This window comes from Pelodiscus sinensis, chromosome 8, assembly GCF_049634645.1.
Source record: "Pelodiscus sinensis isolate JC-2024 chromosome 8, ASM4963464v1, whole genome shotgun sequence".
Taxonomy (NCBI): Eukaryota; Metazoa; Chordata; order Testudines; family Trionychidae; genus Pelodiscus; species Pelodiscus sinensis.
Genome location: NC_134718.1, coordinates 10,606,442 through 10,633,311, shown reverse-complemented (window position 1 = coordinate 10,633,311; position 26,870 = coordinate 10,606,442). Strand labels below are relative to the sequence as shown.

Sequence of the window (26,870 nt, the reverse complement as noted above, 5' to 3'; positions counted from 1 at the left end):
ATTAAATGTAAATCCACTTGGACATATGTGGGGGCCGGGGGAGAGGGTGTTTCTTCAGTACATCTGTTTCTCTTTCACGATGGGCAAGAAAGGTTCACCCAGGATCCATCTCACTTGTTCACCTGGGGATAACCTCAAGTGATCCTCCTATTTCCATTGATTGTCAAATAAAGTTCAGAACTGGGAGTACTAGTTGCCAGAGGCAAATACAAAAGATTTGAGAGCCCCTAATAAGGCCTAGGGGAAGTGCATGGGTGAGAAATCCAAATCCTGCCCCAAGTTGCTTAGAAGAGAGTTCTAACCTTGGACTCTGCTTGGGGGCTTTGTATTTCATAACCTCCTTTAACCTAATGTGTCATACAAACGTGAGTCACTTCCCCCTCCCCCTTCTTTGTTGGTTGGAATGGAGTAAGTTCTCTCTGTCTCTGTAGGCCAGATCGTCCTCGCTGCTGAGTGGTGGTGTATTTGGTGCAGTTCCTGGTCGTCTTCATTAGGTGGTTCTGTCTTGAAGTAGCTCCAACGAATGGAGACAGTATAATGGAAAAGATACTTGTGAGTTGAACAACTGCTTTAGGATTCTGAATAGCAGTTGTGGAACTGTCCAGGTTCTTCTGTCAGTAGTCTGGGGAAGAGTTGATATTTCACACTATTGTATCAAGCATAGAGTCTGGAAATGTAATTTCATTTTGAAAAATAAAAGTTTTGCCTGCTGTAAATTGTGGCTTAGATTTGTTATCCTTTCCTTCCTCATCAGGGAAAGCTAATGACCAGCTGGGGCAAGTAGGTGAGTAAACTTCAGGCCTGGACATGAGAAGTTAGTAAGACAGAATTGTATTGGCATCTTCCCCCAGTGTAATCTGCTTTAATAGAGGTAGGTAGATCCTGTCCAGGATAGTTTGATTGTATGAAAACATTGTAGTGTCCACAAATCATGTTGATATTGGTATAAATATTCTACATGGATTGTTTTGTCTTTTTTTTTTTTTTTTTTTTTTTTTTTGAGAGCTCCTACAGTGCCTAGCACATGGTCTTAGTTGATGACTGATTTATTATAATACTGATTGTGCATTGCAGCTGCACCAATCTGTGTGCAAATCAAACAGCTGGTAGTTGCCGAGTCCTGTGGTATCTCCCTGCAAACTGCATAAATGGATTGTGGGGTAATCCCTGGTGTGGAGAAGAGAGAATCCAAAGTAACTTGGGATATAAATGTATCTATCCTGCCATCTTTGTCACCAGTGCTGGCTGCAGATTTCAACCCTTCCACCTTTCTGATAGGAATATGGTAGCAAAGTTCTTCAAATCAATTTTATGCACTTATATGCTTCTCTTCGTTCTTCTCAGTTATTCATCTGCAGTGCTGTCTACCTGCGCTCTTGCTTGCGGCACATATCCCTTCACTGAGATCAGATCTTCCTTCACAGATTTGTTTCGTTTTGGGTTTGTTAGTAATTACCTGGGCTCTGTTTGTTTTTTATTTACTCTGAGGGTAATGGTGTTTACTTATTCCAGGAGACTTGGGGAAGGACAATTTGAGATGGGCAATAAACTGAGGGGAAAAGGCATCTGGTGTTCTGTGATGCAGCACTCCACAGGGATTAATTAAGAGCAGACTGGTGGTGGTTCTAGTGCTTGTTTATGTTCATTCTGTCCAGGTGTGTGCGCATGCCCTGTGCACAAGTTCCGGAAGCTTTTTGCCCTTAGCAGTACTCGTTGGGCCAGTAGGGGAGTCCTCTGGAGTGGTGCCAGTATATCCTAGCATATAACCCCCTGCTGGCCCTCCACCCCCTCAGTTCCTTCTTTCTGACGGTTGCTGGAACGCTCTGGTCGCCTTTGCAAGTGTGCCCTTAGCTTTCTCCTTAGGAGTAGTTAGCAGTTGATTGTTAGTAGACAGTGATTAGATCAGTGGTCCCCAATGTGGTGCCAGGCCATTTCTGTGCGCCCGTCGAGTGGGTGGCCCCGCCCCCGGGTGCACGGCGCAAGGGCTGTGCCGGCCCCGAGCACGCGGCGTATGGGCATCCCTGCTCCTGGGCATGCAGCGGAGGAGCGGCGCCGGCCCCGGGAGTGCAGCGCATGGGTGTCCGGCATGTGAGCGGCCCCGCTCCCGGGCGCCCAGCAGCCCCAAAAGGTTGGGGACCACTGGATTAGATAGTGGTGTTAGTCATTACCACCTCCCCACCCCCGCTTCTCTCCTGCTGGGGCCCCCGGGCTTCAAACATTATCAACAGTGCTCCAAACCCATGCCCCACGGGTCCTTTAAGCCGTCTATGCAGAGGGAGAGAGACTCGAGGCTTAAGCTCCTGTTAATGGAGTCAGTACTTCAATGCTTCTCTCCCCCCCCCCCCCCCCGCTGGAGCACACCAGCATCGACTAGAGACACAGGGGGCTCCAAGGCACATGGTGCCTTCCCCGCACCGATTTGCACTGAGGTACGGATCTCAATTGCCGGTGCCGTCGACCAGTAACTGGCACGAAGTGAAAGGTTGCCACAGAAATGGGACTGGAGCGCCTTCCCCCGGGAGCTGGTGCTTCAAGGGAGGAGCCTGGTAGGATTGGGAGCCCAAGGGGGCTGGGACCTGTCTCTGGAGGAGGTCCGGAGGCCATCCATGCAGCGCACAGGAGCACGCGGGCTGCAAGACCCATGTGCCTAAGCGGGCCCTGGCACTGCAGCCAGCACTGCCTAGGCCATCGCCCACGCAAGACCTGGGCTTGGCACCATGGAGGAGAGCACCTTTTCCCACAGAGTCGGCACCGCGCACTCTGGCACTGGTGTCCCACACCACGCCCCCCCCCCCCCCCGATACTGCCTGTACCCCATAGAGGGAAATGGGCTGCCATGGCTCACCATGTGGTTCAGGGGGAAGAAGGGTCTTCTGCACTGCCATGGAGGGTGTCGGAATACTCTTTGGAGTCCTATGCGGAGTCTCGGGTCTCATCAGCCTCCTCTCAATGGTCAGCTGCATCTAGGGTCTCTTGCTCGTCTTGTAGGTCGGCGCACCGCTTCAGGTCCAATCCACCGGTCCTCGTCTCGGCATCACTTGGGGCATCTCATCCAACCCATGGTCCAGACATGGCCCCCCCCAGTGGCAGCTGCCTATGCAGTGGCCCTTCTGGACACCGTGGGCTTATCAGGCACAAAGCCCTGACCTGTTGAGACCAGGCTCTCTAGCGACCTCTGTGCGCTCTAGCTGTAGGTCTGCCCCCTCGGCCACCCCGCTCACCAGGGACTCGGGCTTGGAGACTAGAGCCAGCTCCCCGGGATTGAGAGGTGAATCGGCTGAGCCACCCTGTCATCTCCTTCCAGCAGGCCCTGTGCAGAGCCCTGGCCACAGGACTGAGCCTGCCGCCACGGTTATGGTTCAACCCCAGCTGCTGGAGTCCTCGTCCTCATCAATGGATGAGGCCTTAGCAGATCCATCTCCGGGCATGCCTACGATGGACATGCGAGCCCATCAGAACCTCCTCAGGCACCTTGTGCAGAACCTGGGGATACAGGCGGAAGAGATTGAGGAGGACCCTGTGGTGGACATTCTTATGGCTGATGCTTTGGCTAAGATCGCCCTGTCTCTGAATAAAATGGTGGCAAAGATAACCAAGACCCTTACGGTAGACACCGGCCTCCATTCCCCTGACATAAAAAGGGGTTGAGAGGAGGTATTTCGTGCCCCACTCTGGGCATGAGCATCTCTTCGCATATTCACCACCGGGTTCAGCAGTGGTTCAGGCAGCTTGCCAGAGGGAGAGGCAGGGGCAGTGGGGCCTGACTCCGAAGAGTAAGGAGCCAAAGAAGTTGGACCTGCTGGGGCGGAAGGCATATGCTATGGTGGGCCTACAACTGAGGATCACAAACCAGCAAGCTATGCTCAGCCGGTATGCATACAATTCTTGGGTGGCTGTGGTCAAATTCAAGGACCAGGTACCCAAGCTTCTCAGCGGGAGTTTGCCACCTTTATGGAGGAAGGAAGAATAGTTGCACCAACAGCACTGCAGGCCACCCTGGATGCCGCGGACTTGGCAGCTCGGGCCATGGCCACGGGCATTGTTGTTCGTAGGTGCTCGTGACTCCAGATCTCCGGCATACCGCAGGAGGTCCAGGTGACGTTGTAAGACCTCCCCTTCGAGGGCTCCAGGTTGTTAAGTCAAAATTCAGGATTGTGACGCTACCCTCCATCATCCCTTCCCTCGATCTAGGAGACTGGTACACGGCCCTCGATTTGAAGGACTCATACTTCCGCATCTCGATTGTTCCCCACCACAGGAAATACCTTTGGTTTATGGTGGGCAAAGACCATTACCAGTTTGCGGTGCTGCCGTTTGGCCTCTCCACAGCACCCAGGGTGTTCACCAAGTGCATGGCAGTAGTGGCGGCATTCCTTCGAAGGAAGGGGCTTCACGTTTATCCTTGACGACTGGCTGATCAGGGGCCGTTTGAGGGACCAACTTTTGTCCGACATCGACCTAGCCAGGGAAACGTTCTTAGGGTTGGGGCTCATACTGAATGAAGAGAAGTCCACCCTTATTCCCACCCAAGTGATAGAGTTTGTGGGGGCACTTTTGGATGCCACATGTGGCAGGGTGTACCTCCCATGTCCACGGTTCCTGTCCGTGGGTGACGACATTTGCGGCCTCCAGTCATGCGGCTATGACTATGGTGCAGAACTGCATGAGGGTTTTGGGTCACATGGCAGTACCTCTCCAGAACTGGCTGGTGACAGTGTACAGGCCAGCCCGCAACCATATTGACCTGGTGGTGATGGTCCCTTCAGCAATGTTATTGACCCTGAATTGGTGGCGGAGGGACTCTGAAGTATGCGAAAGGGTCCCAATCCACCACCCCTCCTGCTCGGTCCAGCTAGTAGCCGATGTGTCCGATGCAGAATGAGGTGCCCACCTGGCAGATCTTCATATGCAAGGTATGTGGTTGGAGGCAGAGAGGAACCTGCATATCCATGTCAGGGAGCTGCGGGCGGTTCGGCTGGCTTGTTGGACATTTATGCCCCAGCTACGGGGTAAGTGTGTGTCCGTTCTCACGGTAGTCTTAACCAGAGTCTCTCTAGCTGTGTTGTCTTTGGAGAGAGTAGCTGTTGTGCAGAGTAGTGGTGGATGAGGCAGCTGGATGCCAGTTTGTTCAGGGCTTTGGAGATAGGGACCGGGTTTTTGATTCCATGATGAATGGGAGGTAGCGGAATTTAGGAAGCATGTATATGATGTGTTCATGTCCACTCATGAGACACAATGCTGCATACCTGATCAATGTCAGTTGCTTTGGTTGCATTCAGCCCCAAGTAGAGTGAGCTCCAGTACTATAATCTGGAGGAGATAAAACCATGGGCTGCATTGGATAGGTCAGCGTCACAATGGCAATCTGCAAGTCTAGACGTATCAATGAATGCAGCATGATCCTAAAGTTGCACACTCCTTTGGCAATGTGCAGTCTGGGGACTTCAGGTGTTTGGGAGGAACAGAGCATTAGTAAATTGCTTTGTTGCCTCAATACTCTTTCTCTACTACATCACATGTTTCTTCTCTGCATTGTGCTTGAGCCAGTTGCTTTTCACATAACTTCTGGTTTCTTCTAGGCATTGGGTGTAAACAGTCGGACATCTCCCCTTCCCCTCACTGGTGTCTAGCTGACCAGACATATATTCCTCTGCTTTTGCCTTCTTTCTTAGCTATAATTTAAGCTTTTTTTTTTTCCATGCCTTTGGTATGTTAACTGTAGTACAATGCAATTTCTTGTACTCAGGGCCATCATGAGGCCCAGCTTTGCCTAGAAACCGTATTGCTTATGGATATGTATGTAAGCTGTGGGATGTGTGTGAGGTGTGCATGAGAAATACACAACCAAAGAGTCAGTTTAGGATCCCTGACCTTTTAAGGCAGACAAATACCCTGTAAGCAAATAAATTAACTGAGAAGTGGCCAGAGAATCTGTTTCTCTGCCTCTTGGACAAAATGTAGCATCACAGCAGAAACCTGGGGCCAGCCCAGAGGAAGTAAAGCCTCCTGCAGATCCGAAGGATCTCCCAAGGAATATAATGGTTGAGTCTCTGGGAAGCTGATGCCTGACTAGCACTCAATCACCAGCGAAATCAAAAGTAGCCTGTCTCCAAACTGCCAGCATGACTGTGATGTATGTGTGTGAGTATCACTTCACTCTTAAGAATCGGTACCAGTAAACCTGAAAAGCAATACTGCTCCAGCCCACCCTTTGTCCGGGTTTGTTCTCAGCAGCTCTGAGGAAGTGCAACATTGGGAAATTTTGGTGATGCCGGGCTGAAATGTCATGGTTCTTAATCTGACTGCTCACGTTTACGAAGCTCCTATCAGTCACAAAGAGTGCAAACTTGGTGTCCCCTGTGGAAAAAGAAATCCATGCACGTCAATGCTATGGAGCCCAGCACAGTTAAACTGACTTTCCTGGACACCCCTGCTCTCCCTCAAAGTCTGTGAACCATGAAATCAAGCAGTGCAGTGGTTGTAGTTTGGGAATGGTGGGCCTGGCTTGTAAATAGACATTATCATATTCAGTCTGCTAGGAACATGAGGACTAGTTTCACAGAAAGGAACACATCTGATTTATTACAATGGTTGGGCTGTTTTCGGCAATTTGTTAAAATTGCCCCTCTCTTTCCATGTTAATTCTGTAATCCAGATTAGACAAATGCTTGACAACTGCTACCCTTGGGCAATAGTCCTTCGACATCACTGGCCTTGCAAGTAAGATGCCAAAAATACTATACTTCATCTGCGCAGCTTGATCAGTGGATACCAGGCTTTTGGTTTGCTCCCTGAGGCCTGAACTTGTTGTTATTCAAGAAGTGCAGTTCTCATCCTTTTTCCTTCCCCTTCTCATGAACATCATGCCTTGAGTTCTGTGCTTTGTCAGGGGTTCTCAGGTTTTTTCTTTGAGGCCTCCCGATGTGCTATACAAAAACCACAGGCCACCTGTGCCACAACAACTGTTTTTCTCCATTTAAAAGAGCAGTCTGACATAAGGAGATTGGCAGCAGGGCCCCAAGGAGCACATGGCACAGGCTTCGGCTTCAGCCCTGGGTACTGCAGCTCAGGGTCACGGACTGCAGTCCTAGTGGCAGGTTGCAGTTGTCTGCCCTAGGCCCTAGTGAGTCTAAAACCAGCCATGTTTGGCAGTCTCCTTGAAACCTTTTTGCAGCCCCCAAGGGGCCCCAGCCCTGTGGTTAAGAGCTTCTGCTTTATATTCCTTCAGCGTGAAATTGGTCATTGTGAGCATCTCAGCTAGTTTCCGGAGACTGAACAGTTCTCAGCCCATTACATCTCTTGTCCTTTTTAATTCCATGAACACAAGATAGTTTTGTCATAATCATGCTGCTTGTGCGGTTAGCTAGCAAATACGTAATCTGACAGTTAACTTTCTGTACTGTACTAATTTGCTAGGCCAAATAACTGGGTCATCATTATTCCTGCAAACTTCCAGGCAAGCAAAGGATAGGGTAATTTTTTTTTCTTTTTAAGAATTAGTTTCTCACTAACTCATAGCCACAAAGTTTATGTGCAACTAAGCTGTATTCAGTATTCTGTTTGCCACTTGCTTAGTCAATTCACCACATAGACATGCACTGCTTTTATTAAGCAAGGAAAATATTGAGGCACATAAACAGAGGAATTAATTTCATTTGTAGCATACTTTATAAAATATATTTTTGTAATTGTTTTTCTTTTGGACTTTTCTGAGTGATAATCAAATGAAAAAGATCTGAGGGATTATATCTTGTTATCCCCTTGAGTAGAAATATAAGTATTATAGTTGCTTGCAAACTTTGATCTTCCTTTTGAAAACCTAGTTCCCACTGCCAGTTAAATTTTCTTAACTATGCTTTTCAACTGCACAATCCACCTTTCTGCATAGAAGATAGGATGTTGTAAAACTGGAATAAGTAAACATGCCATAGTCCAGTCTCTTGGGGTCTGTCCCTGTTCCTTTGACCAAGCAACTTCGTGCAAGTTATGGATTCCAAAATAGAGTTGCTTCTAGATGACTCCAAAGAGAGTGCACATAAACGGAGCTAAGTGAACATTGAAGTTAAAATGGTCAGCTCAACATATGATATTCCAGTATATAAGTCTGTATGTCTTTACTCTAATTATTGCAGCTTGGAAGATGGCAGAGATGCTGATTTGTGGATAATTACTCTGAGAGGAGCCCAGGTCTCATAATTTTGAAAAAACTAGTTTGGTAGCAGAGCTGTTTCGTTGCCAGGATCATCTGTCTTTAATTGTTGTGGGCTTGGAGCCTGCTTTTTCTCCAGTGGACAGCTAAGGGAATTCTTGCCACATCTCTGGGCCGATAAAGCGCTTCAAGTGTAGATCAGTGGAGCTGCATTGATCCAGATGCTCTGTTGTAGCACATCTGGTGAAGACCCTCTGTGCATAGAAGAGCTCTGTCCTGTAGGCATAGTTACACGACCTCCATGAGAGGTGGGAGAGCATCACGCATGGACATAGTGCTGGTACGGACAGTGTTGAAGTTACTAACATGTCACTAAAAGGGTGTCTTTTTCAGACAAGGGAAAGTGTAGAACTGCCGTAAGAGGAATACTGCATGTTCTTTGACTCACTTTTCTACTTCAAAACATGGGATACTCCAACCCAGTAGGCAAAAAATGAGAAGGGATGAGGTTCCCATTTGTCTGAGCAATACTTTTGTAATCAAACCCAGCATATTTTGTTTTGGAAACAACTTTGCAATTTGTTTGTGAAGTCTTGTAAGACTCCAGATTATCTTCAGTAAAATGAGCAAATATTATTAATTGTATGTGTTTTACATGGTGTATTGTAGGGTATGCACTGTACAAGATATTTAATGCTTCCCATATTTTGAACAGTTCTCAAGAGACTTGTGTGTTACCAAACACTCTCCTGATAAGGGATGCCAGGAGAAAAATGTCTCTCTGGAGTTGGAGTGGCGGCCTCTTTAACTAGTGTTCGTTAAGATGGCCAATATTCTATGCTGCTGCTTTGTGTTAGTGGAGTAGCAAGAAAATAAATTGCAATATCCAGAAATGTCAACTTTTTCCTTAATGTTTGTTAGAAAACAATTGTCATAGGTCGCCTTTTAGGTTTTACTACCGGAAGAATGAATGTGCAATATTTAGCACCCAAACCAGTACATATTCTGTTCTATGGTTTTGCAAACAGGAGCTTCCAGCAATATGTTAAAATATGAACATCTAGTAATTTTCGTGTAGATGAAGAAAATTAACTCTTTAATGTCCTTTGAAAAAGACAATTCATCAGCCATTGATGAACCTTTACTTTGTATATACAAATGTTGTGTATACTAGGGGAGACAGTTTTGGGTTTTTCCCCAATATTCTACTAATCTGTTAATCGTGTGTGAATAATTCTTAATTTGTACCTGACTGAGGCTTTGTTAACTATGAATTGAAAATATAGCAAAGGATATAAATTGACTCAAACAGTCTTGGCAATAATTTGTGTTATGGAGGTAAAAATGTTAATCGATTAAACATTGTTTAAATTGAGATCCCGGCGGCAGCGGGCCACTCTAGCCCAGCTGGGCTGGAGCAGGCCCCCCAGTTGTGGTGAAGGTCCCCCATCCACCATGTGTTGCTGCAGGTAGGGAGCTGCTCCAGCCCAGTTGGGCTGAGCTCGTGGTACTGCGGGCAGAGAGCTGCTCAGGCTGGGTACGGCCTGCCTCACCGTGCAGTAGTTGGGGATCTGCTTCAGCCAGGCTGGGAAGGACCCGCTAGTGTATTGGCTATCCCAGTAAGCATGCAGGTAAGGCTGATGCTTACCGGTTAACCCTTTGCTTCTCTAATTTGTGTGTATATAGTATGCAACGTTTCTATAGACACACTCATACTAATGATTATTTTTAAAATGTTAACTTCCGATCGAAGGCATTGGAGATTGTTTTGCTTTAACATTGGTGGCATGAGATGGCATTGTTGTTACAGGTTACATATTTAAGGCCTGATCCAATAATTCTTAGGGGTAAATTGGAAGAGTCTTAGGGTCACTTATTTCTTAGCTCCAAATTTCTTTTTGATTAGAATAAAGCAGTGTTCTTGGACAGATTTTTTTCAGTGAACACTGATATGGAAAATCCCATTTATTCAGTTTTATTTAAAAACACCCCACTTAGATATCTGACTTGAGGGGAAGATGGAGCCCATCTGGCACTCTGATGGGAGTTGCCAACCTATTTATAATGTACTGTATACTGTAGCTTTCTGATATGAACTCTGAGCCATCTTGGAGGCAATTTGAATGTACGTGTTATACATTGGGATTGGAACAATTACGCCGTGTTCCATTTTTCCCCTGGGGTGCTGTAAAAGTCACAGTTAATTCCGATTATAAGTGAGCTCTTAAATTATAATCTACAATAAGTATTCACTGCTCTGAAAAATGGAAGCATATAAATTGATGGGCTTTGGGGAGAGCCTACTACTTCTAATATTTCTGGGAAATAGTTCAAAAATTGTCTCCCACCCCCCGCAGCTCCCTTATGTTGATATATTGATAAATGTTAGAATTAAATTAGTTTCATAGTCTGCCCTGAGTGAACGCCAGCACATAGTTCTGCTGTCCTGGGAGCAGAGCAGGGACTGAGTTGTGACTAGAGATGTAAAATCCCATGTAATTGGTAACGTCCTCTCGCACTTGTGCTGTTACCAGCAGTGTGAGTAGCCCACTTAGAAAGGAATGGGTGGACCTGTAGCAAGGATGGCCTGTACTGGAGTCAGGAATCCTCTTAGCCACAGAATAGGTGTGATATAAGCTTCAACAGTTCGTTTTCCTGCACTCCCACCACAGTGCATCAGTCCTCCTTCCTCTTCCCGCCAAACAAATCTTCATTCAACTGTCATATTCTTGCTGAATTTCCTTTCTTCTCATTCCCAGCTGATCACAAAGATACTTGTGTGTGAATAGAAGCTTCCTTCATGAGTCTGCTCCCTCTGCCAGGCAGAATCAATGAGCAGAAATACAATCCAGCTTCTGTGACATCAGAGTAATTTTATGGAGATAAGTGCTTATACACCAAGCACTGAGAGGTACTGTCACTAAAGAATTGGGCAGAAAGCAGTGTCCGAGCATGTAGGTGACAGCTTCTGGTTGCCCTCCCCTGTGGGTAGGCAGTACTCATGGGGAAGGGACTATCAAGTAGGCACAAGTAATTTTTTAAGTGTTGATAAAATATTTTTCAGTTACATATAGCATTTCTGTTGGGGGGAGAAGCTATGTAGCTTTCCAGAGCGGGTACAATCAAAAACCCAGTTGTTACGTTGCTTGTTCATATCTTTTTTTAATGTTCAGAGGTTTTTACTGTAACAGTTATAGAATCATAGAACCATAGGGCAGAAGGGACCACAAGGCTCATGTAGTCTTACCGCCCCCCTCTTCTCCTCCCCCTCCCCCCCCCCGGTCAAGATGTAGGGATTGTTAGAACTAAACCATTCAGCCTCCTTTTGAAAACCTCCAGTGAAGGAGACTTCACAATTCACCAGTGCAACGACTCTTAGCAGTTACATGATTATTTGATGGCCCACCCAGGGGCAGAGTCGGCAGTCAGTGGGCTCCTGGGCGCTGCTTCACACTGTTGCCTCCATCGCACAGCAGCGCAAGGCGGCTCTGCTCCCCTGTGTGCTCTTGATTTAATAAGCCATCTTGTTAGTCTTTAAAGTGCTACATAGTCCTGTCTTTTGTTTCAGCTACACCAGACTAACACAGCTACATTCCTATCACTATTCCCCCTTCTTGGTTATTCATGTGGGTACCAGCTATACTACCAAGAATGACTTTAAGCAGACTACGTGTTAGCTGTGGGAAGGAAGATAAGAGTTTGGGGCTCAACTAATGCTCTCACCCATCCTTCCTGTCCTCCATACAAGGAGTAAGCAGGAAGAACTGCAAGTCATGGTTTGGGATGTCAACATGTAGCTGAGCACACGATTAACTGATAAGCCTGGGCTTATTGGAGAATCCTATTGACTACATGCATCCCCCGGTTAACCGTTTAAACAGTTGTACTTTTACATTCCAAATCTAAATAATGCTTTTCCTCTAGTGATTTACCATGGGCGGTTCTACACATGGCTGCATGAGTGCATCATTCTGTAAAGGTGCTTGAAAATAATTCCATCCAAAATAAAAGGAGTTGTTGATTCTGGGAGTAGTTTACCTAGCAACTTCAGAGGGCATTGTTTAGTATTCAAAGTGAAAGCTTTTTTTTTTTTTTTGGCAAAATTTTAAGGATCCAGATGAGATTTTAGAAACTCACAGGCAGCAATTTCTCCAGATTATTAAAAGAATTCTTTAGACAATTTAATTGCTTTGAGCGAGCACTGTGTCATACAACTCAGATACTTTTTCAACTACAAGAGGAGTTCGCAGAAGTTTGCGTATGAAAATTGCTGGGATAGTTGTGTTTATGTGCGTCTGTCGCTCATACACATGTATCTATATAGGTTGCCTTTAATGGAAATGGTTCTTTCTATGCTTTAGGAAAAAGTGCTGTTAACATTTAGCTGACCTAATGTGGCATAGTAAGCTAAATAAGACTAAAGACTAAGATTTTCTTTATTTACAAACAATGACAAGTCCTGTGGCACCTTAGAGACTAACAAAAAATATATAGAATCATGAGTTTTGGTGGGTAAAACCTACTTCAGTGGATGTTTATGCTGATTATGCAAATTAAAAGCTATTAATTAATGTTAATGAATATGATCAAATAACAATATAGCAAATCCTACATGATCTTTAATGACAGAGAAGGCTTCCATGAAGAGTGAAACCCACTAACATGACAGATATTAAGTTTATAGTTGTGATAGCAGAAGAAAAGACATAGCTGTAAACCTTTGGTTCAGATTAGCAGTAAAGTCAGGACTAAAATGCAATTTAAGAGCAGCTCATAGAAATACTGTAATTTTGTTACAATATGCTTTTAATCTGAGGATTGATAGATTTCAAGACCAAAAGAGACATTTGTGATCACATAGTCGAGTGGTTCTCAACCAGTGGTATACTTCCTACTGGGAATTTGCAGAGGTCATTTGGGTGTACATCTACTAGTCTAGATATTTACAACAGGCTACATAAAAAGCACTAGCAAAATCTAGTACAAACTAAAATTTCATACAGACAATGTCTTGTTTATACTCCTTTATATACTATACACTGAAATGTAAACATCATTTTTACCTGTAAACCTGTCAGCTGCAATAAAAATACTGAAAATAGGCACCTTTTTCGATAATGTATTGTGACTTCTTTTGTATTTTTATGCCTAATAGTGTAAGCAATTAGTTTTTATGTGAGGTACACAAGACCCACAAACTTGGGGTATGCAAGAGACACGAGACTCCTGAAAGGGGTACCGTACTCTGAAAAGGTTGAGAGCCGCCATTGTAATCTAATTCTTTATAACACAAGTCATAGAATTTCCAAATCATTCCTAGTGCATAACTTTTCTGAAGGTGCTTTTCATTAGTGCCCAGAAAGTGACTGCACTGCCCTTTTAAAAGGTAACAGGGAACGGTATGATTGGAGGGAGGGAGAAAGGTAAAAAGCTGCTGCAGAAAGTGAAGTGTTGGTCAATGTGGTGATTCTGACTCTCTGCCTGAAAATGGAGGAGTTTAAAAAGGGCTAACCTGGGCATAAGAAGTCTCTTGTCCACCCTTCTTTCCCTTGAGGTAGCAAAATGCCAGGTTTGTTCAGGACCTGTGGTGGGCTTAGCTCCTTTCTAAGGGGGCTGGGAAGGAATTTTTCCCTTACCACTGTTAGCTGTCCTTGGACCGGCTAAGGGAAAAAAACTTAGATAAAGGGTAAATTTGAGCTGCACTGAAGCTAGTTTATTATAAGAGATTTTTAATGGTGTACACATCACATTGATGCTGGCAGTTTGGAGGCAGACTGCAGGTGCAGCATAAATTACTTTTGATTCACAGGCTGCTGGAGCTGGCCAGGCGTCAGCTTCCTGGAAGATCAACTGTGAGGCCATGAGAGTTCCCTGGGGTCCCTTCGGATCCAAGGGAGGGGCTCTACTGCTTTCAGTCTGTCCTGGGCTTGGCATACTGTTACATCTTTCTGAGGAAGAGATTTCCACCTGGCCACTCGTTATGTTAATGTATGCACTTTGCAGAATCCTTTCTTGTCTTAAAAGGTAACAGGTGCTAGACTGCCTTATGATTGGGTGTTTTTCATTCATACTTCTTCACACATTCCGTAGGTTACATACATATTCATAAGCTTTAATGTGATTAGTTCTATTTAAGCAATATGATTTCTAAGCAAGCGTATGGCCTTATTGGCTTCACACAATAGGAAGCTACTTAAACCACATTCGTTCATCTAACAGGAACCATCTAAACCACATTTGCTTAAAAGGAACTACTCAAGCTGTGGCTGAGAAGGAGAAACTGGGGGGGGGGGGGGCAGAGGGTGGGGAGAGATTTGTCCAGCTGACTACATTTCAATTGGTGGGGTTGGGGGTGAGTCTGGCTTGTCACAAACACAAGATTAGTCTAGGAGTGGATTGTGTGACACCTTGGCATTCTCTTGATCAGCACTGCAGTATAATTATGGTTTGTGTTTTTGCACAAAGTATGCCTTGTGAAGTACAGTATTCTAAAAGTCTTGATCTGCTGGTAATTAATATCTTGTCGAATTGCATGTGAAGTTATGAATTTTGACTATACATTACTAAAACATGTTGAGGTTAAACACCCACAAGCAGCCTTTCAGGTACAACAGTAGAAAGAACAAACAATATTGATGGCTTACTGAGGAAATGCATACAAGCCCAAAGATTACTTCAGAAACTGTGTGCAATGGATCTCTCAGAGATAGCGCCCCACAGTGGGGTCTCTTAGACCCAAGCCACAGCAAAAGAACTTGCCAGAAAATTGGAAGAATATATAAAGGGGGGGTTGGGTGGGGAGAACATGACTTGATATCTCACTCTGACTACAACACCATATCTGGAAGCACCTGAGGAATAAAGACTGAACTCAGGGAAGAGGTGGTTCCCAGGCTGAAGGGATCTGATCATCCCCAGGCTAGCCAGTGTATAAAAACCTGGGAAACGCAGCTGCAGAGCAAAGGTAGCTTGTGCCTTGAGCATCTACAAGCATGTTTATCACTCTTGGTGAGCATTTGCTAATTCATATCATACCTTAAAGCTCTGTTGGCATTTTTGTTTATTTACTAGATAATCTGCTTTGATGTGTTTGCTATCACTCATCCTTTTGTAAAGTTAAATAAACTTTATTTTATGTTATAATCTAAATCAGTGTGTGTTTATCAAGGGAAAATCTCACCATTGTTACCATCAATGTTTTCTCGAATCTTTTTCATTTAGGTGCATTTTTTTCCATCCATGTGTGGAATGCTTTTTTTTTTTAATGTGCACCAAGGCATGTGTATGCTTACCATCAGTAGCAACAAAAAACCTAGCAGTGGGAGCTCTGCTAATCAGCTGGGCAACATTTGAATCTCTCCTGAGAAGCTGCACAAACCCACAACTCTAAGGGAGCACTGGTTACCGTTTCACATTGAAGGAGAGACAGCTGGGTGTCAAACCCATACGCTGGCCAGATTTGATCAGAGCAGGATAGCATTGCTCTGGGGTGGGAGGCTGGAGTTGAGAGCCTGCATGTAACTGCAGATGAGTATGTCCCTGTCTGTGTGAGTGCTGGAGAAAGTGAAAATGTAGAGTGCTTTGCAGCTAGTCACAGCAGCGGAGTGAGGGGAGGGAGAAACCTGTCCATTTTTTCGCCCCCCTGCTTTCCCAACAGCCGGTTCATGGAGGGCTTTATTAATGTGAGGCATGAAGGCAGTTGGGCTGTAGGTTACAACTCATTATGCACGTGAGAGATGATGTACCTGCTAGGGTTGCCAGGTGCCCGGAATTCATCCGGACAGTCGGGTATTTTCACCTCCTGTCCTGTTTAAAAAAAAAAAAAAAAAAAAAATTCAGAGAATACCGAACACCTGAGATGTCTGGTGTGTTCTGAATTTTCCCCCGCCATGAGGCAAAAATGCCGGGCACCTGGCAACCCTACAAACACTCAGCGCCCGGCCTCCCTGAGCGTGTGCCCCCACTCCACCAACCCCAACCCCCATGCTCATCTGGCTCCCCAAGGCTGCCGGTACAAAATGGCTGCTGGCCAAAAGACCTAGGGCAGTGATTCCCAACATGGCGCCCGCTGGGGCATTTATGTGCGCCTGCCAAGTGATGGAGGCTGGCCCTGGGCGCGTGGCACATGGGTAGCCCCGGCTCCGGGCGCGTGGCAGCCTCAAAAGGTTGGGGACCACTGACCTAGGGGAAGCAATGCTTCCCCTGGGTCTTAGTGCTCATCAACTCCCCTGCGCTCACTCTTAAAGGGGACATGCTGTTTTAATAATGCTGGTGTGGTGTGTGTGTGTTTTTTTTTTTTTTTTTTTTTTTTGCTTAAGTCCTTGGAGTCTTTTTTTTTTTTTTCCTCCGCCCCCTCCCCCCTCAACTTTGGTCCCCCCCCTTGAACAGAATTTTTCCCAGTGGGTTTTTTTTTGGGGGTAGGGGAGGGGGAGGCTGTTCGGTATTTTTGTTCCAACCATCTGGCAACCCTAGTGCCTACAGGGAAGGGAAGGGATCCAGTGAGTAGAGAAATGCTTTAGTAGTGAACTGAAAAAATGTTGTTTCAAGGATCAGAAAGGAAAGAGGAGAAGGTACATGTTTTAAGAGATGCATTTTTAAAAGCTGTATTTAAAGTTCCATGGTTTTTTTAAAAAAAGGTATATCGAGAGAGCCACTGGAGAACTACCTGTTTCAAGGCTTACATCAGTAGAGAGAGAGGAAAGTTCTGTTCAATTTAATTGAAAAGTTTCAAGATAAAGATCAGGTTCCAGTGAAGCTGTGTAGCCAGGCTAAATTCTAGGAGTGAAATCCTGAACCCCTTCAAATCTCTATGACCTCAGTGTCTGTCCTAAATGTTGGGATCATTAACTAGGTTTTGTGAATGGTGTTCCTCTTAAAAATGGTAACTCCTATGGGCCCAATCCTATAAACACACATGTGTATGAGTAACTTTACACCTAATCACTAGGACTACTCCTGTACATAAAATTTAAACAGTTGTGTTTACAGGATCAGGGTATAATCCACATTTGTTTGCAGATCCTACCTCTAGCTCTGTGATCTTGGCTGTATTTCAGGGTATAGAGAGTTTTCTCCTTCCCCTTAACTGGAGTTTCTACACAATGCTATCAGTCAGCATTCAGCGTGCAGCTAGAGGGCAGTGTCTAAGTCTGTTGACAATCTGCTCGTAAGCGTTTTGTGATTTCTGAATAAAAATAAATTTCCCTGAATGTGGTGGCATTAAATACATTCTCCCATGGTCTTAACTACTTTTCTTCCTATTTTCAGATTCTTTTTCGCCATGGATGGTATGGCAGTTCTGATGTTCTCTTCCTCTCGGTTCCTTGTCATTCCCTTTTGATAGAGTTTTTCTTCATTCCTTTATTGTACATGCAGGGTTGTTTCTAGAGTCACAGTTGCTTCATGTCACTTTCTGTTGTCTCATCTTCCTTATCTATTAATTACATCTCAATATATTTCCTCACAATGGGTTCTGTTGGCCACGGATGCCTCACTCTTTATTGTGCAGATTGAACCTCTCTAAACTGGGTGACTCTGGTCCAGCAATGGACCATGGATGTTTCTGGTCTGGCAAACTCCCTTGTTCAGAACAGGTCAGGTCCCGAGGGCACCAGACCAGGAAGTCCAATCCGTATTGGCTTTTCTTAGCATGATTGATATTCCATTCTGTAACATACACTGCTTCCGGGACTGTGATGTTTAAGACTTCGATCTTTTGGTGCCTGGCTTGTCCTTAGTTCAGTGAGTTCACCATGCCCGCCATTTTGTGGGCTTAACCAGCCTGCTCCAGGCTGTGTTTTGACAGTCTTCCATGGAGGCTGCTTAATTTTGAGTCCTTAAATCTTAGTTACTGCAAAGCAATGACACTTCATTCCCAAGAAAGATCAGATTATTTATGTATTTTTCACAATCTTAGTCTTGCATTATCGCTGTCCAACTTACTTATGTTCATTAGATGCATTATTTTTAACCGTCTTAATCAGTTTTTTTTTATTTCCTCAGTGTTTGTGTCTGTGTGCAGAGTAGAGTGGCTTGCTTCTGTGTCCATTTGAACATTTGGTGTTAACAGACCCATAAACATGCTTTATAAGGCTTGTTTTTCAGTCAAGGGCAAACATTCTTTGTTTGGCTTTTTGAATAACTGCCTCCATCTTTCTCCAGGTCAGCTAATGGGAATGTTTTTCTTTTATGGTAACACAAGCACAGAATTTAATTTGGTAAAGCTATCTCACATTTGTCATTCGTTGCTTTGTCAGCTTATGTTCAGATTTGTGTTACTGCTTGTTGAAAGCCTGCAGATGGGAAAACCATTGAGTTGTTTAGGATGCACTTGCAGTTGATGGACAATTCTTGTTGTTCAGGGATGCTTAACCCTTCCTCTCCCCTTCCTCCCCACCCTCATGAACCGCAAAATTTTGTCTTGGCAAGTGTGAACTCTGCTTTGTCGGCAGGAGAGTTTGGCTCTCCTGCTGACAAAGTGAAAGCTGTTCATTGGGGGTGGAAGTATTTAATAGCATTGACACTTGCTGACCTTTAGTGACAGGGCTATATCAACACAGCCATGTCTCTGAAAGCTGCATAGTGTAGACATTCCCTTAGAAAGTTAACTTTATACAACATCAGAATATTTGTAAACAGCCAAAATACAGTAATTTTGACTGCCTTTGATTTTTTCCAAACCTCTGGTCACACTCTGTAGTTAATGTTCAATACCTTCCTTGTAAAATTAAGCCTGAGCAAATGGTTGAGTTAAAACGCTTCCCAAATAGCTCATTTCTTGTGGACTTAAGTGGTCCTGTATCTTCGACCAGGTTGTTGTCTTTTTGCTCTGATACTTGGCTACCCTACTGGAAAAGAATTGGACTTTGCTCCCCTTGCCTCCTAGAAGTGTTTTGGCTTCTGTCTCTCAGACCATTGTGACCTGCCTGAGATGGGTTCTGTTTCTTGGCCTAGTTCCTCCTGTGTTTCTTCAAGGTTAGAGTCAGCTGCCTTGGCCTGTCACATTAGTACTTTGACAGTCAGTTGTACATTCCCATTAATTAGAGACCCAGGTCTATAGTGTAGGGCTCAGAACATACGCTGGAAGGCATTGGTATCTCATCACCAGGGATCCTAGTATTTAATTTGCCTCCAAAAATGCAAAAATTATTTTTTATAGCGAATCTGTAATTTTTGTTTTGTGAACTAATCTCTCTCCCCTCCCTCCCCGCCCCATATTGAGTTAACTAAATTTTACTGAAAATACCCGGGTTACTTATTCTGTGTTTGCATCCTCCCCTTCTTGTGGCTAGTTTTTTGGAATGTGCTTTCCCTTTACATTGCAAAACATACTTTCATAGTCTGCTTCCTGCACGGAGGTTACTCAATGGCTTGTAGTTTTTGTGTTTTAATGCATTTCAGATTGCACTTCAGCTTCCAGACATGAGTAAAGAGTTTATGAAAAGATGCCAAAAACTTTAAAAATCCCCCCAAGACCTTGTCACTGAGTTTGGCAAGAGCAAGTTTCACATTAATGGTAATGTGCTGTTCTGTACTGTGGACAACAACGCTGTAAAGTTGATATTCAAAGGCAGACGATTGCAGAACACGTGGAAAGGGCTAAACATAAACTGAATGAAAAGAAACACAAACAAGAGGCTGAAACACCAAGGCCATCAACTGCAGTAAAGAAGAAACATAAGGTGCTTGGATGATTCCAGTGTTATTGCTTTGGGGGGGAATCCAATTTTTTGAAAATATGGAACACAGACATGGAGCTATTGGGTACAGGTTGTACCTCCCGTAACTGGGACTCCCCTAGACCACAGAGCCCAGGAACAGGGAGGTCTGGCAGGAGTGCAGTATGGGGAACCGGTGACTCAGCCAGGAGCCCAGTTTGTGTGTATGAGGGGTGGAATGGGTAGCACACCAGCAGTGTGGGCCGAAGCCCCAGAGTGTCTGGAGCAGCAGCAGCAGGAGTAGGCTGGAGCCCTAACCTGGAGACAGCCCGGGTTAGGAAAGGAGGGATCTCCCTTGGTCCAGCAAATCTCCTTGTTCGGGACCAGTCAGGTACTGAGGGTGCCAGGCGAGCGAGGTCCAACCTGTATTTAAGAAATGTAAGTTGTAATTTTGCTAATGATGAAGCCACTGGTAGGTTTTGATCTTAAAAACTAAATATCAACAAAACATTGTATTCAATTGATGCCTATCTCCAGGGCTCGACAAACTGCGGTGAATCCACTTGCCAGGCCTCCGACCAGGCATGCGCCAGACTCACACTGTGCATGTGTGTGCCGCCGGTGAACGGGTCGACCAGCTGAAATCTACTAGCCCCGGGCGAGTAGATACACGGATTTGTCGAGCCCTGCCTATCTCTATTGTGACTAGGGACACTGAAGTTAAGTGTTACGTTTTTCTGTGACTACAAAAACACAAAATTCGTTCTGTCATAGAGGAATGAGGAGTCTCTAGGCCCCGCGTCCACATCTGCAGTCAGATGTGACTCTGCCAGCAAGTAGAATGGTAGGTTTAGTCATTGACAGGGATACAACGTTGCACAGACTTGTTAACACAGGAACCAGAAGCAGTCAGTACAATCCAACTTGGGGAGCCAGGAACCTGAGTCCCCTCCCAGCGTCCTAACCCAGCAGGGCCTCTCCTACACACTTAGTAACTAGTCCCAGCCTGCAGGCAGCCCTGTCTCCTCCTTTGTCCAGTTTCCCTGGGCAAAAAGGGGTCATCTAATGTCACCTGGTTGCTCTCTCTCCTCCTCCTCCCCCCCCCCCCCAGGCTTAGGTTGCAAGAGAACCTAAACCATTGTTCAGGAGCTTCAGGGGGTAGCCATGTTAGTCTGTTACAGAAAAAAACAGCAAGCAAATGGTCTGGCAGCACTTTATAGACTAACAAAACATGTAGATGGTATAATGAGCTTTCGTGGGCACAGCCCACTTCTTCAGATGACGGGAGTTAAGATTAGAGGATAAGGAAACTCGAAATAAATAGGAGAAGGGAAGGGGGGGGGGGGAAGAAAGATGTTCTGTCGCCCACCCCCCTACCTCTTTGCATAAAGTATCAGGAGACAGTGCTAAACCTTAGTAGATAAAGATCAAAGTCAGTGGATGGATAAGACAGGAAGGATGTCATTTCAGAAAGTAGCTAGCACCTTCATTGAAAAAGGTTCCACCACCCCATATCTTGATTAAGTCTATAATTAATTGAAATGAATTTGCATGGCCTGTGACAAGACGGCCACCTTCAGATCTGTGAGATTATGGTTAGGTAAACAGAAATGTTCTACCACTGGCTTCTGAGTATTTTTCTTTACGTATATCCGATTTGTGTCCATTGATTCTTTCACGTAGAGAACGTCCTGTTTGACCTACATATATATATATATATAGTAGAGGGGCACTGTTGGCATTTGATGCCGTAGATCAAATTACTAGATGAGCAGTCAAATGACCCTTTGATTTTGTGACTAGTGTTGTTTGCTCCAGTGTTGTTTGCTCCAGTGTAGATATGGGGGCAGAGTTGGCCTCCCCCTCAGTCTCACACCCAAAACTCCCATCCTTAGGTGGCACTCGTGTAGTGCCGAGGGAAACTCAGGCGTGCACATGCGTGCAGTTACAACATAGCATAGGACAGTAGAAATCACATACAACATAACAAAGCAAACAGAGTGAAAACAATCCCCACTTTGTCACAACTTCATTTTATCAGAGAATTTTGGTTTTTTGTCCCAGAAAATTAGGGTTTCCCTCATCACTTTGATTCCTCTATTTCCCTTTTTCATATTTAATATATTGATGTTATCTGTCAGCTCATCATTTGTGTCTCTGAAAGTCCAATTTGCAGGTCTGGGCAGAATGACTCGACTTTGCTTTAAATAAAGACAAAGCATCCAGGGTCCTTGTGTCTCCATTGCATCTTTCCCTCACACTTCTCTATCGGTTTGACATTCACATGCCTTGCAAAACTTCTTTGTCAGCTGTTTTCTTATGTCAGTCCATCTTAGTGCCCCAGGCTTCATTGCTTTATGGCTCCCCATTTCAAAGTCTTTACAAAAGGAATCACTGGTTTGGGTCAGGACTCCATGGTTGTTATATCATGAAAATTTCAAGTATAAACAGCTGAAAATGTGAAAATTACCAATTTTCAAATCCTATGGCCGTGAAATTGACCAGAATGGACAGTGAATTTAAGTCCCTACATCCGCCATACCATCAGGGGCTCCTTCATCGTCACATCTACTAATGTGATACATGCCATCATGTACCAGCAGTGCTCCTCTGCCATTTACATTGGCCAAACTGGACGGCCTCTGCACACAAGAATAAACGGACACAAATCAGACCTCAAGAACGATAACACTCAAACTAGTCGGAGAGCACTTCAGCCTCCTTGGACAGTTAGTTACACACTTGAAACCTGCTATACTAAAACAGATGGCAGCATGACACTGCAGAGCTAGAATTCATATGCAAACTTGATACCATCAGATTGGAAAACAACAATGCAAGGCTCCATATTTGTCATCTGAGGAAGTGGGTTGTGCCCACAACAGCTCATGATACTATTGATATTTTTGTTAGTCTCCAACAGAATTCAGCTTCCCGAAGGGAGGTTCCGAAGAGGATGCAGAGAGCCTGTTCTCAGTGGTGACGGATGGAAGAACAAGGAGTAATGGTCTCAAGTTGCAGTGGGCAGGTCTAGGTTGGATATTAGAATAAAGTATTACACTAGGAGGGTGGTGAAGCACTGGAATGGGTTCCCTAGGAAGGTGGTGGAATCTCCATCCCTAAAGATTTTTAAGTCCTGGCTTGACAAAGCCCTCGTTGAGATGCTTTAGTGGGATTGTTCTTGCTTTGGGCAGGGGGCTGGACTCAATGACCTCCTGAGGTCTCTTCCAGCCCTATGATTCTAAGGTGCTACAGAACCACTGTTGGTTTTTGTGTTTTTACAGATGAACACAACTACCCCTCTGAGCCTATCAGACTGGGTCTGAATAGAGACTGGGAGTGCCTTACTCATTACAAAAAGTAATTTTTGGCCTTTGGTAGTCTTACCACCTTACCATCTGTTGGGAGTGGGCCACATCCACTCTGATTGAATTGGCCTCCTTAAAACTGGTCTTTCCTTAGTGATAGAACACTCCCATCTTTGTTTATCTGTATATATCCCTGCCAAACTGAAGTTTCCACTTAATGAATCTGACAAAGTAGGTTCTAGCCCACAAAAGCTTATGCCCAAATAGTTTTGTTGGCGTTCAAGGTGCCACACAGGACTTCGGGTTGTTTTTGCTGAAACAGTCTAACAGAGTCTAACAGGGTTACCCTTCTGAAACATGATCCCCATTGCTTTCACAGCTTATTATAGTCTCTGCCTGTCACAGTATATGGCCGGTACAGTTCAGTATTGTACCTTTCCCTTTCCCTTTATAACGGAATGTTGCTTGCCTCCACTAATATTTTATTTAACCTACATAATAGTTTTCTGTTGGAATATTTCTCATTACTTGCCTCTGTAACCTTGTTATACTGCTTCTAATGTATTCAGTGCCTCCAGATGGCCCTTTGTCTTAGGGCATGGCCCTCGTTTCCGTTTGCTGTTGCTGAAGTGAACTGCTGGTTTGGCATAAACATTTTTTAAAACGGAGGCTACACAAAAAAACAGCTGTTAATGGCTTGAGACTCTTGTCGTCTTGTCTTCATTCAGCAAGAATCTTTGAAATGTTCTGAGTTATGATTCACAGGAACAGAAGAAAATTTTGAGTTCACCATGTGGTTATTCAGATAGTAGAAGGCACACAGCATGTGTAAAACATGCTGAAGAGACACTAAATACTTTGTTTTGGTTTGATGTCTGCATATAACATCTGGCACTTGTTTAAACTAATTTGCAGTAAAACCTGAAGTGTGCATTCTGCTGGATGACCTTGGATTATATTTTAGCTAGATGACACAGTCCTTCCATGATCTCACAAGTGTGCCTCAACAGTGTGGCAGGCAGGTTTGCCCTATGATGTTTAGTAATACGTTTATTACATATTTTCATGAACACTTAGAATTTACTATTTTCTCACCTGCTAGTTTCGTTTCAGAATTGCACTAAAAATGGTACAGCACTACATAGTTTTCTGGCCAGTTTGTTTCCTAATTCAGTCACTCAGGCAATTAGCTGTAGATATTTCCTCCTTTTTGGTTTACAAATTGTGATCAGAGACTGTCATATTAGGAAATACCTAAAGAATGCAATCAATGGAGTTAATTTTGAGCAGCATTTTTGAGCAATCAGTATGTTTTTGCATGTAAAAGGAAAGGAGTCTTGCGGATTTTTGTTAACGTCTACATTTAATGTTTAATTTCTTGCTGTATGATTACTCACGCTCTTTTTAAAAGCATTTATAAAGGATACTCTGAGACGTGGATTTTGCTTTTCCTCCTCAGATATTAATATGCAAATGTAGGTGAGGTAATATAATCTATTAGACCAACTTCTATTAAACCAAAGTTGGGGAACTAGTCAAGCTTTTGGGCTTAGAGTTCTTTGGGTATCGCAACTAAATAGAAGCTGAACAGTTGTTTTATCAAGGTGAAGTGGGCAGTTGACATGTCTGCAGTTGTAGGTATGGTTGTGCAAGGTTAACCGGTAACTATCACCCTTAATGGATGATGCTTATGTGTTCTGCTTAACCAGTGGGGGCTGACCCTGCTTACCACAGGCACACAGGAGGCTGTTCCAGCCCCGGGGTCCTACTGTGGACAGGGGTTGATCTGGATGGCTGGATCAGCCCCTGTCTTGCAGGGCCCATAAGTATGGAGCAGCCCTTGTCCACCGGGTAACCTAGAGCAGCTCCTGTCTATGGTGGGGGGACGGCTCCAGCCTGGGCCCCAATGGGTGGAGGGGTGTGTGCTGCTCTAGCCCTGCTGGGCTAGAGTGCCCCCCTCACCTGTCTCCACTTTAATTGGTTAACGATTTAAACATCACATTTAACTGGTTAACCAATTAAACGAGATTTTACATCCTGAAGTGTAGGACGAAGTGGGATACAGATTGCTGTAATTAGCCATCAATCATGATTTTCAGTCTCTAACCAATGTATGAGTTTAAGCTCCCAGACTCGTCAAGTGTTGTCCAGATTTCCTTTGAGAATGAGGTCAGAAGTGGAGTGATTTGCTTTGTGAAAATGTAATGTTGTGTAAGCGTTAATATGTCATGGAGATTTTATGTATGTAGTGTAATACAAGCACTATGAATTTTGCTTATAGACCATATCCCTAGTAGAACAATAAGGCCATTTCAGACGTAACAACGGAACACAGATTACCTGGCGATAGGCCAGAAAAGGTGACCTGCATATTAATTGGTTTCTTGAGGCTAAATGTGAGGCTTATGTAAGCAGACAAACAAGTTGTACTTGGCAGCAGTTGTATAAATACATTTTGACAAATCTGATTTGTCTGAAAAAAGCAGGTAAGTTACTGAAGGGCAGCATAATTTAGATAATAGAGCTTTAGCCTTTAAACTTGTGCACATTAAGTCAGATTTGATTGGCTAAAGTACAGAAAGGAAACAATGTTGTGTAATGTATGCAGCCAGGTGGAAAAAATACAGAATAGTAAGCACAGGTCACTTTCCTTACAGTACATCAAGATGTCATTTGAAATAAGACTTTTAGCATTCAGCTAGAAAAGTTCCCTTTAAGGGGAATGAAGAGTATTGAATTTTTCTTGAGAGCTAGAGGCTAACTTAAGTTATTTCAAGCATATACAGTTCACAAATAATACAACAAAAGGTCTTCTAGCACTATTGAAAATATAAAGTTGTTAGTAAATTGGGCAAATACAAGCTTTTTAATGTCTTTGTTTGGAGGGAGATGTTTGAATGATAAGTGTGCATTTTTACATGGCAAAGGGAATCAATTTTTTAATCTAAGACTTTCAGTAATTATTTTTGCTTTCAGTATTTGAGACACAATGTGAGGTTCCTTCAGTCGTGAAAACGTAGCTTTGTTCTGCATATTTAATTTTAGAACTCTGAGATGAAAACTCTTATTCTGAGTGTATTCATGGAAGTGATCAATTACTAAATTGAAAACAATTGCTTTCCAATTTTGAGGTGGCATATGATGATTTTTCTGTAAAGCTAGCTGCCATGCTGCATTAGTTGAGGAAAATTGATGTTCATGAACTTACATTTTTGATTATGCACAAGGACATTCTTCTAGTTCAAAGCAGGATGGCAAAGGAACATGCCCCCTTTGTGATACAGTAGCAAGAAAAATGAGATGAAGAAATGAAGAGCTCAACATTTGATATGTATTGATGGGCTTGTTCTGCACTTATGCAGTTAATAACCCAAGTGAATATTGACCACTGGAAGTAATGGATGGGTTAATCTTAACTTAGCAATGAGTTGTTCTTGAGCAACAGGCTTTTCATGAACATCAAGCATGCAGGTTTTCCTCTCTGCTCTCCATGCCCCTCTGGCTGCATGCCTGCACAGCTCTTGATAACCTGCTGCACAGCAGTGCAACTTTAGAGGGAACTCAAACAGTGGTCTTGGTGTGCAAGGTGCTGTACAAACATAGGTACTCATCTAGGAAGTTCCTTCAGCATGCATAACTCAAAACATAATTTGTCACTCTACAGTCTATGCTATGGGAATATTCACATGTGTGAAGTCAAGTATATTTAGGTACTTTTCTCTGTCTGGGCCACAGAGTAGAAGGGTGATCACTGCT

At 44.2% G+C, this 26,870-nt stretch overlaps 1 protein-coding gene across 2 annotated transcripts in view; it reads left to right on the top strand.

The window, feature by feature from the left end:
* The window catches only part of DLG5 (discs large MAGUK scaffold protein 5), a 172,012-nt gene that overhangs the window by 65,883 nt on the left and 79,259 nt on the right, over positions 1-26,870 (top strand). The window contains exon 3 of one of the 2 annotated variants that reach the window (XM_075934726.1): positions 755-784. The exons of the other annotated variant lie outside the window; for it this stretch is intronic. Coding sequence (XP_075790841.1) covers positions 755-784 — 30 coding nt within the window. The remainder of the gene's footprint in view (positions 1-754; positions 785-26,870) is intronic. 2 annotated transcript variants of the gene reach the window in all.